General features: G+C 38.3%; 1 protein-coding gene across 3 annotated transcripts in view; it reads left to right on the top strand.

Annotated features, from left to right (window-relative positions):
- The window catches only part of CASK (calcium/calmodulin-dependent serine protein kinase (MAGUK family)), a 127292-nt gene that overhangs the window by 20115 nt on the left and 92755 nt on the right, over positions 1-14422 (top strand). For 2 of the 3 annotated variants that reach the window (XM_009071672.1, XM_009071671.1), the window contains exons 1-3: positions 6301-6377; positions 11974-12051; positions 13316-13388. In XM_009071672.1, coding sequence (XP_009069920.1) covers positions 6301-6377; positions 11974-12051; positions 13316-13388 — 228 coding nt within the window. Of the gene's footprint in view, positions 1-6271; positions 6378-11973; positions 12052-13315; positions 13389-14422 lie in introns of those variants that run through there. The other variant, XM_009071674.1, reaches the window with a different exon arrangement.

Here is a 14422-nt window from a genome sequence, read left to right as displayed (position 1 = left end):
CAGGGAAAGGTGTGTGCTTGTATTTTGCAACACCCTAGAGTGCTCTGAATGATGCATTTCCAAGCTTTATTTGCTTTGTCCTCCTGTATTCCTTTCCTTTCTCCTTCTGTATTCCCTTCCTTTCTTTTAAGTTGGCTTCTCTACTTGAGTTTTCTCACTGAGCCATTTCCCATGCTAAAACTGCATGACACTGAGCCAGCAGAGACAAAAATGAATGGTGATTTTTTTTCTTTACTGAGTTAACACCAAAATGGTTTGGTGTGTGGTGTGACAAGCTCCAAGCTGCTGCACAGTGGAACAGAGGGCAAGAATGTGTGTGGGATGAAGGGGGAAACAGCCAGCAGTTAAATCAGCTTGGCTACTGTGGAGCTTCAGCCACCCCAAAGTGTGTGGGAGGAGAGGCAGGAAAGCTCTTAGTGCTTGTTGAGGCGAGGAGTCATTAACTGGTCAGATGTATGTGTGTGATGAGGAGTCTCTCACATATCCCAGGAAGACAGGCAGTGCTGTTTTAATTGGGAGAAAGGGGAATACTCTCTCCTGGAAAAAGAAAAAAAAAAATAAAGAAGACAAATCTTTGGGACAGAAACATTGCTGTGGTTCTGTAGTATAGAAGTTTCATTGCCAATGTCAATACAGGATGTTCCCACCTCCAGCTGCTCATTCCTGTTGCAGTGTGTTGGCTGCACTGGGAGCTTTTATGACTTCCTTGCTAAATTGTTAGGATAATAAAGCCTAAAAGTCATTTTCACTGAGGGGCGACAACGAGCAGAGGGGATAGGAGCATTTTTTAAGCTAGTATTGCCCAGGAAGTTCACCTGGTTTTGGAATTGTGACCTCAGGGTATATTATGATCAGCTCAGCTGGAGTTTGCTGTTGTGCAGGGTGTGCTGTGTGTTTGTTACAGGATGACTCGAGGCAGAGGAGCAGCAGGAAGGAGCAGCAGAGAGAATCCTCTGTGGTGTACTGAGCATGACCTCCACCTCCTGCACCACTCAGAGCTGGAGGGGATGTCTGGAGTGAAGTTGAGCCTGGGAAAGGGGGGAGGAAATATTTTGGTTTCATGATTATCTTTTTTATTGCTTCTATCCAAATCAGTAAGTATTCATTTTAATTGGCAAAATTAAGTTACCTTCATCAAGTAAGGCTATTTTGCCAACAAGAGTAGCTGATAAGCAACCTCCATGTCTTTATCTCAGCCCAGGAGCATTTTTGTTCCTGTTACTTGTATTTTCTACCCCTCGCTCTGCTGAGAGCAGAGGGTGAGCAGGAACAGGGGTGGGAGTTTAATAGCTAGCAAAGACTAATCCACAGGACAAAACCCAGTGTGTTTGTAAGGTGAAACAGTTGGTGCTGAGGTCTCACTGTCTGCCTTATCCATGCGTCAGGTGGAGCATCAGGCACATTTCCTAAACATCTTGTACAGTTTAGTTGTATCTGGAAGAATTCTAGCTGGGGTAGTCAGGAGCTTCTCCATGATGCACACCAAAGGATGGTAGGTGAGAATGGCACAATCAAGTGAACATAGCATATTGATTTCCCTTTAAAACTGAGCACTACCTCATCTATTTAAATTATGTATCATAGAATCATCAAGTCCAACTGTTAACCTGTCACTGCACTGTAACCCCATTTTCCAGTGCCAGGTTCTGACACCTCTTAAACACTTCCAGGGATGGTGACTCTGCCACCTCGGTGGATAAACCTATTCCAGTGCCAGACCACCCTAACAGTGAAAAAAAATTTCCTAACATCTAATCTGAATCTCCCCTGTCTCAGCTCATGGCCATTCCCTCTAGTCCCCTCTGCAGCCATGGCAGAAGAGACATCTCCCACCTCTCTACAATCTCCTTGCAGGTAGTTGTAGAGAGCCACGAAGTCACCCCTGAGCTGCCTCTTCTCAAGGCTAAACCAACCCAATTCCCTCATATGGTGTGTTCTATATATAATATATAATCATATTCTCACCATACAAAATATACAGAAGCATTTTAAGCGAGACATTTATTACTGACATAGATACTTCCTTTCAAAATACTGTCATACCCAAGCTGTGGCTGGAGAACTAATCCTTTAAAGGACTGAACCTGGAAAATCAGAATGGTGTATGTGTAAAAATGAATTGTGTATACATAAAAATGACATGTGTCTTCCATCTTGCTAATAAACTTGGTGCTGTCCTTCCCAAAAAAAAGATGTGGCTGCTACAGTCTGTGCATGTGGCTTTTAAGATATTAAAATAGTGCTATAATGTAGGCTGCTAGAGAGCATCTAATTCTTGCATGCTGTAGGACACCGTGAACATACTTTGAAAATATATTCAGTACATTTGAGATGCTTTAAAGCTTTGAGTATCAGATTTTGATAGGAAATTAGGTGTTCGCCAGAATTGTCAGAGATGTGTAGGAGATGAGGTTGTTAACTCCCATGGGAATTTTAAGTGATGCTTCTGTTTTATATTTTCTCTCAAAGACTGATCTATCTTTCTTTGTGATTATTTAGAGCAGTTATCTCTTTAGTGCTTCCAGCAATTCCCTTTCAGTGTCTCTATCACACACAAGGCTGCATTTTCTGTGTGTGGTGATTATTGCTGGGAATTCCCTTTTACATCTTAAAACTCCTTTGTTACAGAAGTCTGAAATTTCAGACCATTTTAACAACTTCAGCTACTCTTTAAATAATTATCCAGGTCTAAAATGGAAAATTTAGCATGTCTCCAGTTGCAAAAAAAAAAAAACCTCAAATTTTGTAAACAGACTGAAATTCTGGAAGATTTATTGGGAAGAGTAGTGTAAAATGACAGCTTTTAAACTCTTTTCCAATTATGATATAAAGTAGCAGACTGTGTGCTAAGCAAGTTAAATGCCACATCTTTCTCCCTATTTCTGGTTGTGTGACAATACCTTTCATGGAGCTGGCAGAGAACTTTTAAAGCTTGTGCTTTTAAACCTTGCTGTTCTATTTTTTATCACTGCTGTCATTAATGTTTAATTTTGAAAGAAGTGCTGACAGAGAAGTCTTAAAGAATGGACCAGAAAGTAATTTCTTCAGCCATATCAAGAAGAGAAAAATGAATAGGTGAAGTCTTCAAAAAAGGATTCAAACACAAAGTTAAATAGTCCAGCAAGTAAAAGATAACAGGTTGTTTCTGATTCTAAGACTTTGTCTTGCCTTAGGATATGTTCTTTTAACTAACTTTTATTTACCATTGAAGTAAATGCTGCAAATATGAGACATATAACCACTACTAAATAGCACATGTGACCCCTTGCTGCCTGAAGCTGACTTACTGCATTGGCAGATTCTAGAGTTCTTCTGCAGCTCTTTTAGGTGTTTGGAATATGAAGTTTATTTTGATAGGGAATGTGTGTCCAAGACCATTACTGTTCAGCAGAGTTTAGAAAATTTAACAGGAGGTAGCAAAATGTTCATATCCAGAACGATGAGTTACAGATAATACAGTGGTTCACAAGCTAATAATGACATTTTTCTTAGGAAATCTTCAATCACCTGTTTGCAGCCAAGCATCTGCTTGGGTTTTGTGTTGCATTTAGAACTGGAACAGTATCTGTTGATACTTGGGATGTTCAAATTTACCTCTTGAGGAGGAACCTGTGGAGTTGAAATTTAGTTCAGTCTGGCAAAAGCATTTGCTAAAGAATTGAGCAGATGGTGATGTCATTTTTAAAAGTGAAAACAATGAAATATATGTGCCATCTCTGCCTTTCCTCCTTCCTCCCCTTTCCTTTTTGCTGGTTTTAAACATGACAGATTTTGACATTTGGGTCACAGTCCAAATGTGCTTCAGAGTCTGTCATCTCTTTTCTGCCCTGTGGCTTTGTTGAATCAATGTGCTATATACTTGTCTGTTTCTTTATACCTACTTTTCTTCTTCCTTAATAGGTCTACTGTTGAACAAGTCCCTGCCGTTTTTAAAATAGAACTTTGTTCTTCTCCTAGCCCCAAGGACCTCATAGTCATAGAAAACCTTGTTCTTTAACTTCTGTTAATTTGTTTTCCCATTTGAAGATTTTCTTTTCCACTTTCTGTTTCTCCTTTCTCTTGTACTGCTGCTCAGTCTGTGAGCAATTGTTGCACTCATCCAGTGCTACACAGAGGAACGAGGGAAATGGCAGCACATATTTTCTTCCTCAAATAAAGCCCACAAAATACTAATAAAGGAAGCAGCCAAAATAAACTTCTTTAGAACACAATTTGTATCTGTAATTGCAGCAGAATTTTCCTGTAATTTCCAATTGGATTTTCACTCTGCTTTCCATCAAAAATAGGTATCGGATCCCACGGTGAAGTGTGGTAGCATTAAGTAGTTATACAGTAAGAGACAGAATAAAAGCACCCTGTTTTCTGCAGAGCATGGTCACTCATAGAATCACATAGTTCTCTGTTCTCCAATGCTCTCCCTCAGTCTGCTGATCTGGGATCCTGTTTGGGAAAGACTTTATATCTACTGCAGTGCACCTCTTGGCCTAGTGAAGAGCTGGTGACCATCTAGTGTCAAATCACTGCCTCAGTGTGATGGAAGGGAACGTTACAGTATGATTTTCTTCTGCATGAAGATGGTATAAAAACTCCTATGTGAATATTTTCAATAATGAAAGACAGAATTGCTATTTTCTTAAGTGATAGAATTTCCTCCATCTAGAGGACAAATTTGTCATGCATTTCTTCATTGAAATTTCTTCTCCATCAGTGAAAGATGCTCCTTTTTGCTGCTCTGCTTGCACTTCCTGAGGTGACATTACATAATGGTTTCTAAAGGGATTGCTCTGTCGTTTTGCTTTTAGGTTAGATTTGCAAGATTGTGAGGGAGGAACATATAATGCAAGTGTATTATGAAAGCTCTAGTAAGAAAATTTACACTTTGTGAATCTGGACATTTTTCTTGGATTGAAATTCAGTCAGGTCCAAACTCTGAGCATTTCTTCTGAATTTATAGATGACTAAAATTGTAGCTAAGTCTGAGTTACCTGTTAAATGCTTCACATGAAAGAATGGTCATCTCATTGCTTGTGGGTTTGAATGTTAGAAATTAAATAGGGCACATGTGAAAATTGTGCATTTTTAATTTCTTTCCAGTGTAGCACAACAATATGTTGAACATTCTCAAACCAATGTTTTCATTTTTTCCACTAATACATATGTAGGTCACTCTTGAACAATGAACAGTCACATGGAAAGAGAATACAGAAGTAAAATGTCTAGTTCAGAATTCAGACCAATCTTTTCCTCACTTCTCAAATTATCATCAAGGCTATTCATTCAGAATTTTGCTATTTGTTCTAGAATACTAGTACATAAGTTAAAAAAACCCTACATTTAAGGATGATTAAATAATAAAAGTAGCAAATAGTTTCAACAAAGAAGAAAGAAAAATAGTTCAGTATGGTTTGGTTTTTTTGCATTTCTATACCTGCAGAAGGATTCATTTGGGATCAGAAAAAGTAAATGTTGTTCAGTTAAAAACAAAATCTCTCAAACTTTGAGATATGTCAAAGTGGTTTCTGCTCTTTCTTTAGTCAGAACTTCTCCTTTATTCCCTTTTCTCTAGAGCAGAGATACAAGATAATAGATGCTGGTTAAAATTTATGCCAGTGTCATTTCATATGTTACTTAAATATACAGGATATTAAAGAAGGAAACTGCAAGAAATGTAAACGTAAGAAAGAAACTTCTTTATTTGTGAGGGTGATGAGGTACCAGTGTAGGTTTCCTAGGCAGGTTATAGAGTCTCTACACTTGGAGATGAGCAAAACCCAACTGGATGTGGTCCTGAGCAACCTGCTCTAGTGGCTCTTTCTTTGAGCAGAGGCATTAATAGTCATTAATAGTTCTGTGCTGTGGTGAAAGAGCCTGTCTCCATTTGGAGATAGTTTCATGGTGATGTTGGATATTTAGGATGAAAATCTTGGTGTAGTCTGCATATGTGCATTAAAGGAACTTATTTCTGTAGAGTTCTTTGGATTGTGACCAAGGAAATATTGTATTAAGAAGTCAATTCAAGACTCTGTAAGTTTTGTGTGTTTATATTTTGAGATCTATGTGAGTTTTTAAACTTAATTTCACACTCAAGTTCAGAAGGAGCATAATTAAATATCATCTCAGCAATGTTCACTCAAAAGATTAAAGCATTCATTAGAAATTTCACACGTGCATGTCTTGCCAAACATTGTGTTTTAATCATTTTCAATTTTTTTTTTTTTGCATTCAACAGCTTGAATATATAGCTGATCTTCTGCCTTCTTATCTTCCACAGATCTGAAGAGAGAAGCCAGTATCTGTCACATGCTGAAGCATCCTCACATTGTTGAGCTCTTGGAGACATACAGCTCAGATGGAATGCTTTACATGGTCTTCGAGTTGTAAGTTTCTCTCTTTGATTTTACCTTTCTTTGTTTTCGTCTACTAAATAAAATCCTAAAAAGTATTGTCTGTTCATGCCTGCTTGTTTTGTCACTCAAAGGTCTTGAGTGCTGTGAAAATATTTCTTGCTGGCAAGTACAGGTTGACCCAAATAAAAAAAAGATGTCCCACTGGCTAAGTGGCAAACATCAGGACTTCCTAAAGACAGAGATGCTGTTGTTGATAGCTGCTTTGTCCCTACCAGGGTATGTGAGAACAACTCGTAAATCTGCTGATAAACATCATCTTTGAGTAACTGAGGATATTCTGTTCCAGTTGTGAAGTTTTTTTTCGTTTTTTTTTCCAGTGTGTTGTTTCTTTGGCATTGCTTTTCCATTATTAGATAAGGAAGTAAAGCTTATTGGAGTATTTAAGTATTCTTGTGAGTCAATATACCTATTCACAATATAGGAAAAGAGGCTCTGGTCTAAAAGATATGTTTTGGATGTTTTAATGTAAGAGTTTAGTGGAAAGGATGCACAAAACAACTTTGAAGCAGTGGACATGTATTTTTAATCAACAACAGGAATCAAAAAAAGGGAGGCAGCCCCTAAATCAGCACATTCTTCCTTAGGGGGAAAGTTATTAGTCCTTCCTGAGTTAGGTTTTAGCTAAATGGGAAGGACCAAAGACAGGCAAGAATGGTAATTTGTGCATGTTCTGTATCCTGTCTTCCTTGTCTTCTCTGACAGCTCTTCTTTTTATGCTCCCTCCATATATGCATTCCCAGTGTGTCTGGGCATATGTGTTTGTACCTCTTTAATTCCCCTGATCTTCCTCAATTTCATTTTCTGCTTATGTTGGAACAACCACATCATACCGGTGTGTTAGGTGGAACTGGCTTGTCTACTAGAGCCAAGAGTTTGATTAGAGACATGCACTTAAAAATAATTCTCACATGTTTTACCACTGATGTGGTGGAAAAGCTAGTGGTAACAGCAAAAAATTAGGTAAAGCTGAAAATTGTTTGAAAATCCTCTGCTTTTTTTTTTTTTAGATGCGTTTATAAACTCGTGATTTTGTGAAATAATTGTTCTATGCTTTCCTCTCTGCACATTTTGATTCAATACAGGCTGTGCTCTTTATTTTGTAAATCCCAAAGCATGGACCATGGGACTTTAATTATCCTATTATAAAATAATTATGTACACCTTGGGGAGACACTCTGTGATAATTAACAAGATTTTGAAATGGCAAAAAGGTTTTGCTTCTATTTTTACCATGCTGATAGCTCAGAAATATGAGACAAAAGCAGCAATTATTTTTAATGACAAGCCTATTATAATTTATGTTTGTGTACATAAAAAAGTAACTCCAAACAATTTGAATTACTACACAAATACTGTACCTGACTTCAGGCCACATGAAAGAAGGAATTATGAGGCTAAATTATTTGAAGAATATTCTGTACCATAAGGATGTCCTTATCTCCTTTGTACACTACAAGTCATAACTTTTTTGTAACAAACAGTGATAGAAAATGTGGCAGTAGGATCACCTGTGCTCAAAGTGTGGAAGATTTGTGGATGCAATATGTTGTGCTGGAGGGGAAAAGTGATCCAACAGAAGACTGATATTTACTGTGTGTGAGTCTGATGATGTTAGTGGCATACTGTGTAGTTGTGACCATAATAAGAAACTTGTAGTTAGCAGAAAAGCATCTCTGAACATGCAGGTAACTTATTTCCCTCATCCTGTTGTCTGTTCATTACACTGTTATTATAACAAACTCGACTGATTGGCAACAAATTTCTGTCTATGGTAATAAAATCTATTTCATTAGGGTCTAGTTATTGTGAAATGACTGAAAAGGGACAGACAACACAGATCTGCAGAGGAGATATAAGCCTAGCTGGTGATGAGGACTGGCAGATGCTTTGCATGAAAATTAATTCAGGCTCAGCACATGAAATGCACAGAATAACCAAACCTAAAACTTGGTGCCATCACTTGCACATAAATGATACAAAGATCCACGACTGTGTCATAGGCTGAGCTACATGGAGCAGCTGCTAGGATCACCCTGAATATCTTGCCAAATCTATTGATACAAAAAAAGTGCAAGTTTAATAAGCAAATGTAGCATATAGCTGATAACTACAATTGTGCCATTCAGGGAAATACATTATTTTGAAAACTTTTGTTAAAATAAACATTAGAAACATTTAAATGCTCTCAGGGATAGTGACTCCACCATCCAGGGCAGCCCAGTGCTTGACAATTCTTTTGGTAAAGAAATTGAAACTCCTCTGGCACAATGTGAGGCCATTTCCTCCTTTCAGAATGGTCAGCTACTTGCAATATTTCTAAAACAAAACAAATATTCCTTTTGAAGTGTCTGAAAACCACGTTTTAGACTTTAGAGTACGTAATATGCGATTTATCATCTGTATAATCAAAGTCTGTGCACTGCAAGTACTTTCACACTGAAGAGCTCAGATACAGCATCAGTGAGTGGATGACAGATACCTTAATATCTGGTCATTTGCAGAATATTCTCTCACCCTTGTACATAGGTGGGTTTACTTCGTTTATGTTGGTCATTAGGAAGAATTTCTTAACAGAAAGGGTGATTAGGCATTGGAACTGGCTGCCCAGTGAGGTGGTGGAGTCTCCATCCCTGGAGGTGTTTAAGGACAGACTGGAGGTGGCACTTAGTGCCATGGTCTGGTTGACATGGTGATGTTAGGTCACAGGTTGGACTCGATGGTCTCAGAGACCTTTTGCAACCTTAATGATTCTGTGATCATACCTCAGTATCAAAACAGATCTCTTCTGGAATGTACTGTCTATTATTCTTCAGACTCATTGTTAGGATCAAAGATTTCTCCATAGGATATGATTTAGGAGTAAATTCTCCAGGCAGGTTCTAACTTCTCATCAGCTTCGTGCAGAGCAGTAGAAAGGTTTTCAAGGTGCACAGGCAGCACTAATCAGAGCTGTGGGAAGAAATATCCAAAGGACTGACATCCAGGCGCAGTTCTGATAGAAATATGGAGGAATCAATAGCAGAATATGGAAAATTGGAGGTGAGGTTGGTGTGCGTCCCTCCCGTGCCAGGGCTGGCGGTGCCCTCTGCTGGCCACAGGGGTGGCTCAGGCTGTGATGGTGATGAGATGCTTCCCAGCTTCTTTTGCATCATTCACTTACGTCTTCAGCACGGATAATAGCTTTGTTTACCTCAGTGGATTTTATTTTTTCCATTTTTTTCACATGCTTATGGTGATAGCTACAAAGCTTTGAGACTTCCTGAACTTTTCATTTCATCAGCATCTTAAAACTGTAATGCTCTTGCATCACATAAGCATTTCAGTGACTGCAAAGTCATCTTGTAAGCGATTGGTATGTGGCTGAGTTTTTCGTCTGTTACTGCAGTGAATTTTCTGGGGTTTCTTCTAACTGGGTCTGACTCAGCCTCAGCTGGACAAAAGTCTCATGGTTTTCAGGTAAAATTCAATATCATGTACTGAATGTATTGTGTCACATGGGGTGATACAAGCCCTTTATACAGGAAGAAAAGTACTCTTAAAGAAAGATTTTGTCTTGACAAAGTAGTCAGTTGAAGTCAGAGATTAAAGCACACCTGCTGCATACTTTGGAGATCAGCAGAGTTCATCTTAATGGAATAAAACTTTCAAACATAATATGCCAAGAAAAATTCAAACTGCCACTTATTGTTATGAAATTTAAATGAAAATTGCTGGTATGTGTACGTGGGAGGTAGAAATGCATGTTAAAGACCATTCTGATTATAAACACCCTGTTTAATAAGGAAAGTTAGTGTAAAGGAATGACATTCTTATCTCCACCTCTCAGCAACTATCAATGCTGATAAAAATCTTGAGTGCCTCTTTATCTCTATTCATCTGTAGTTTAGAACAAGTCAGGCTGAAATTATTCTTCTTAAGGGTTCTTCTTCATCCTTTAATATTTGGTAGTTGGTGTGAGAAAGTATTGAAAGAGAGATTGACATGAGGGATTTTTTCCAGAGAGCCAGAGAAATGCAGGTTTATGCTGCTCTCATTGACCCTGACCCTGTGGCTGCTGCACAGGACGATGTGCAGTGCAGCACAGCATATTCTCTGGGTGATACTTAGCCCTGTGCACAGACTAGCTGTAGGAAATTGAGCAAGACAGAAAAACTGTTGGGGAAAAAAAACTACAGAGGAATCTATTGATGCAGTGAAGAGCAGTCATGGTTTGGCAGTGTGGGTTTCTGATTTGTGGGACATGGCAAACCCCAAGGTGGTACCAACTGCTGAAATAACTGGGCAGGATTTTATTTTTCCACCTGCTTAAATAAATGTGCATTTCTTTTGGTCAACAGTCGCTCTTATCGTTGTTAGTGCTCTATCCACACAATTCTGTATTTTGTATGGGGATACCTTTTGAATTTATTTGGGAATTAAAGCTTCTGCACGTGACTTGTGACTCCCTAAGCAGAAGTTTAATATTGCAGGTATGTAACAAAGCCAAAGTGATTGGTGCTGACATTCTGAACAGCTTACCAAAATGGCCCTGGTAATGTTGACTTTCTAGATACCTTACAAATTCTTCTGCTCCTTTTTTTTTTTTTTTTTTTCCCTTGAGTCTTTGTGGAGAGGAAAAAAGAAAAGGTATGAAGGCTGGAAGTTACATGTTACGATCAATATTTTTGCAAGTGCCTTGTTAAGCATGAATTATGTGATTTTTGTTGTTCCTGTGAACTCCTGTTACTCTCTCCTTGCCCCACCTTGGTATTTCTAGATACCAATCTGCCTCAGGTCACATACAGAAGAAGGAAAAGCAGACCAGTTCCACCACACCAGGCTGCTTAGCTTTAGAGAAATGACAGTCTAGTTTCAGCTGAAGATCTATGAATATACCTGCATCTAAAGTGTGATGCTACTCACCATGGGAGGTTAGGTGATCAGAAAGACTTTGGACAATTAGGGAGAAGAGGAGAAAGATATCAAGAGCTAGTGATGTAGTATGTGGGCTGTCACTGCTCTCAGGTGCCTTCAGTGAGGCTGTGAGGTGTAAAGTCTCTTCTTGGCTGCTTAATTACCCTGATGAGAATGCCAACTGGAAAGACCATACTGTATTTCTGGAGTATTTTTTAAAGTCTTCATTAAAATCCAAATTGAGTAAGATCTTTTTATTACTACAGTAGTTATTATAGAGTTGCACTTATAATGCTTTTAAGAAGACACTTAACCTAATCTCAGGCCTTAACTGTTAACTTGCAGAGCTCTCTTGTACAGGGCATTTACTTTCTGCTGTCTTGCACACCTTGTTCAATGAGCAGTTTAAGCAATCAAAGAAATGTTTGGTATTGCTAATGTTTTGAGAGAGCTGTTATATGACTCGAGGGACATAAAATGGTTAACCTGTGGCAAGCTGTTTTCTATTAGATTACCTATTAAATGCTGTTTTAGTTAGTAATGCACAGTACATGTATTCACAGTGTTTGATGTAAGATGTGTATGAGTGGAGTAAATAAATTTTTTGAGCATTTTTATGTAATTGATTGTAGTAACCCATTCATTTAAGCAATTTCCCTTTTTTTCCCTGCAGTATGGATGGAGCAGACCTGTGTTTTGAAATTGTGAAGAGAGCAGATGCTGGATTTGTCTACAGCGAGGCTGTAGCCAGGTATGAATTATGATTTTAATTAATCCCACAGGATAAATGGAAAAGAATAGAATATACTGTTGTACAATCTGTTAGCTAGAACTTGGAATACTATAAAGAGTCCAGTTTCCACACTCTAGATGTTTATTGCAACCATTAGCATAATAAAAGTAGAATCTTGGAGCATTTTGTCATTTACTAGTTATACTTTTGGATGGGGCTATTGAGTAAAACAATCTTTTACATCCAATACTATCTTTGCTTTTTCTGGATCTCTCATATGATGGCATTAAGTGATTTGCCTGACATGTGTGAGTTTTCCTGGTTTCCTAGACAGAGTTGTCTTTTTCTTATATATCACTTTATTTATGGTTACTTCAGCTTTTCACTTATGAGGTAAACTAAGATGAAAGAGTCAAGTAACTGCAGAAGGACAATGAAACCCTCTGTCCTAGTGGCATGATGCTTGAACTCAAAGCCCATGAGATTCTTTGTCTGCTTTTTGCAACACTGTAGATCTTTTAGCATATAGAAACCAGGCTGGAAGAGACATCGAGGTCTGTATTCCACCTTCTGCTCAGGGCAGGCTCAGCATGGCATTTGAATCATGTTGCTCAAGGCTTTGTCATGTGGGTCTAGAATACTTTCAAGGATGAAGATTGCACAGCCTCCCTGAGCTCCCAGTGCACAGTTATGTTCCTAGGGAAAAATGTTCCTTTAGCTGGCTGTATCCTCCAGAGGGCAAGGATTGCCTCCCTTAGCCCACAGTGATGCTCTGCCTGGTGCAGCACAGGATGCAGTTGGCTCTCTTGGCTCTCTGCTGTGGTCAGTGATCTGTTAGGCCATTGTTTGGACACAGGAGAAAGAAGTTAGTCTCCACTCTCCATCAAACAAGCCAAGATCTTGGTCCAGTCCTCTTCCATATAAATCAGGCCCTGACACTCAGCTTTTTCCTTTCTGTGTTCAGTTATTTTTCAAAAAGGAGGGTCCTGACTTCTTTGTCATGTAAAGCAGAATTATTGAACATTTGAAACCTTTACAAAAACTCAGAAAACACAGATTTTTCTTTTCTAATCTTCCTTGTCTTCCATCAGAATAGTTCTCAGACTTTAGATTATATCATTCACTATTACAAACACAAACTCCATTCTACAGAACTCTGTATATTTGAGGCTTAAGTTAGTTGATGAGTTTTATATAGTTGGGCTCTTAAAACTTAGTTTGCTACATGTGTATAGTCATTTTCCTTGCAGGTTTGCCATGCATAATCTGTTTATTTTTTCAGTCATTACATGAGACAGATACTGGAAGCTCTACGTTACTGTCATGATAATAATATAATTCACAGGGATGTGAAGGTAAGGTGGTTTAATTACTTTTTTAACCCTTTGTCACAATAATGCAAACTACTGAACTTCTGTTTCTGTAATTTAAAGGAAGGGGGGAGCTGTAGATAAGGAATCTCTGTTTGCTGAGTGTGTCTTTACTCTGATTGTGTCACGTAAGATTAAAGCCCATCTCAAATTCCATCAATATAGAACATTGAGGAGGTCTGTATTCACAAATTACATGCATTTGATTGCAACTTGCTTTGAAAGTCAGTTTAATTTCTAGTTTTTGAATATTCATATGAAATCTGCTTGCATTTTTTGCTTGTCAGGAGAATGTGTCTATAAATTAATTGCATAAATTAAACTGGAATTGGTAGCTTAATGGATCATTTCGACAGCATAATGACAGTGCTCAGCCACACTAAGATTTCAGAGATGCACATGCTTAAATGCTACAATATTGGTAGGATTATCTACTTTTTGCAGGCAGTCTTAAACATTTACTATTACAGAAACTTCTCTAATATAATCAAGTTTGGGAGGAGAATTGCCGTGTTTAAGATCAGTGTGTGTACAGACTCTTTTTGATCTGGTGAATTTTGTACTCTTTCTGTGGATATTTATGGAAGTAGTTTATCCCAAAGTACTGTAATGTGAGGTCTAATTTAAGTGGCTCAACTCTCTTCAATTTGAATATGCATATTCTTTGTTAGTGTCATTGCCTAAAAGAGTTATTCCTACTTCTCAAATACTTTGGTTTATCCAAAGTGAGTCAAGCACTGCAGGAATTAATGAAAATTCTGACAAGCTCTGATGGTGCAGATTGAGAAGTGGAACTTGGTTTAGTGAGTAGGGAAGATGGAGAGAGGATAACCTGTGCTTCGAACTCCTGTGGGTGATCTGGGATGGAAGAGAGTGTGGACACTGAACTGATCATTTTTCTAAGGAGTCATTTGTCTTGTGCACACAGACCTTACAGACTTTTCCCAGCCTCTTTTTCCCTCTCCTTCCAAAATCAAGGAAATTATTATGTAATAGACTTTTGAAGTTTGGTATTTTGA

Source organism: Acanthisitta chloris, unplaced genomic scaffold (genome assembly GCF_000695815.1).
Source record: "Acanthisitta chloris isolate BGI_N310 unplaced genomic scaffold, ASM69581v1 scaffold4333, whole genome shotgun sequence".
Classification (NCBI taxonomy): domain Eukaryota; kingdom Metazoa; phylum Chordata; class Aves; order Passeriformes; family Acanthisittidae; genus Acanthisitta; species Acanthisitta chloris.
The sequence above is the reverse complement of the archived record's forward strand: the minus strand, read 5'-3'. Positions and strand labels throughout refer to the sequence as shown.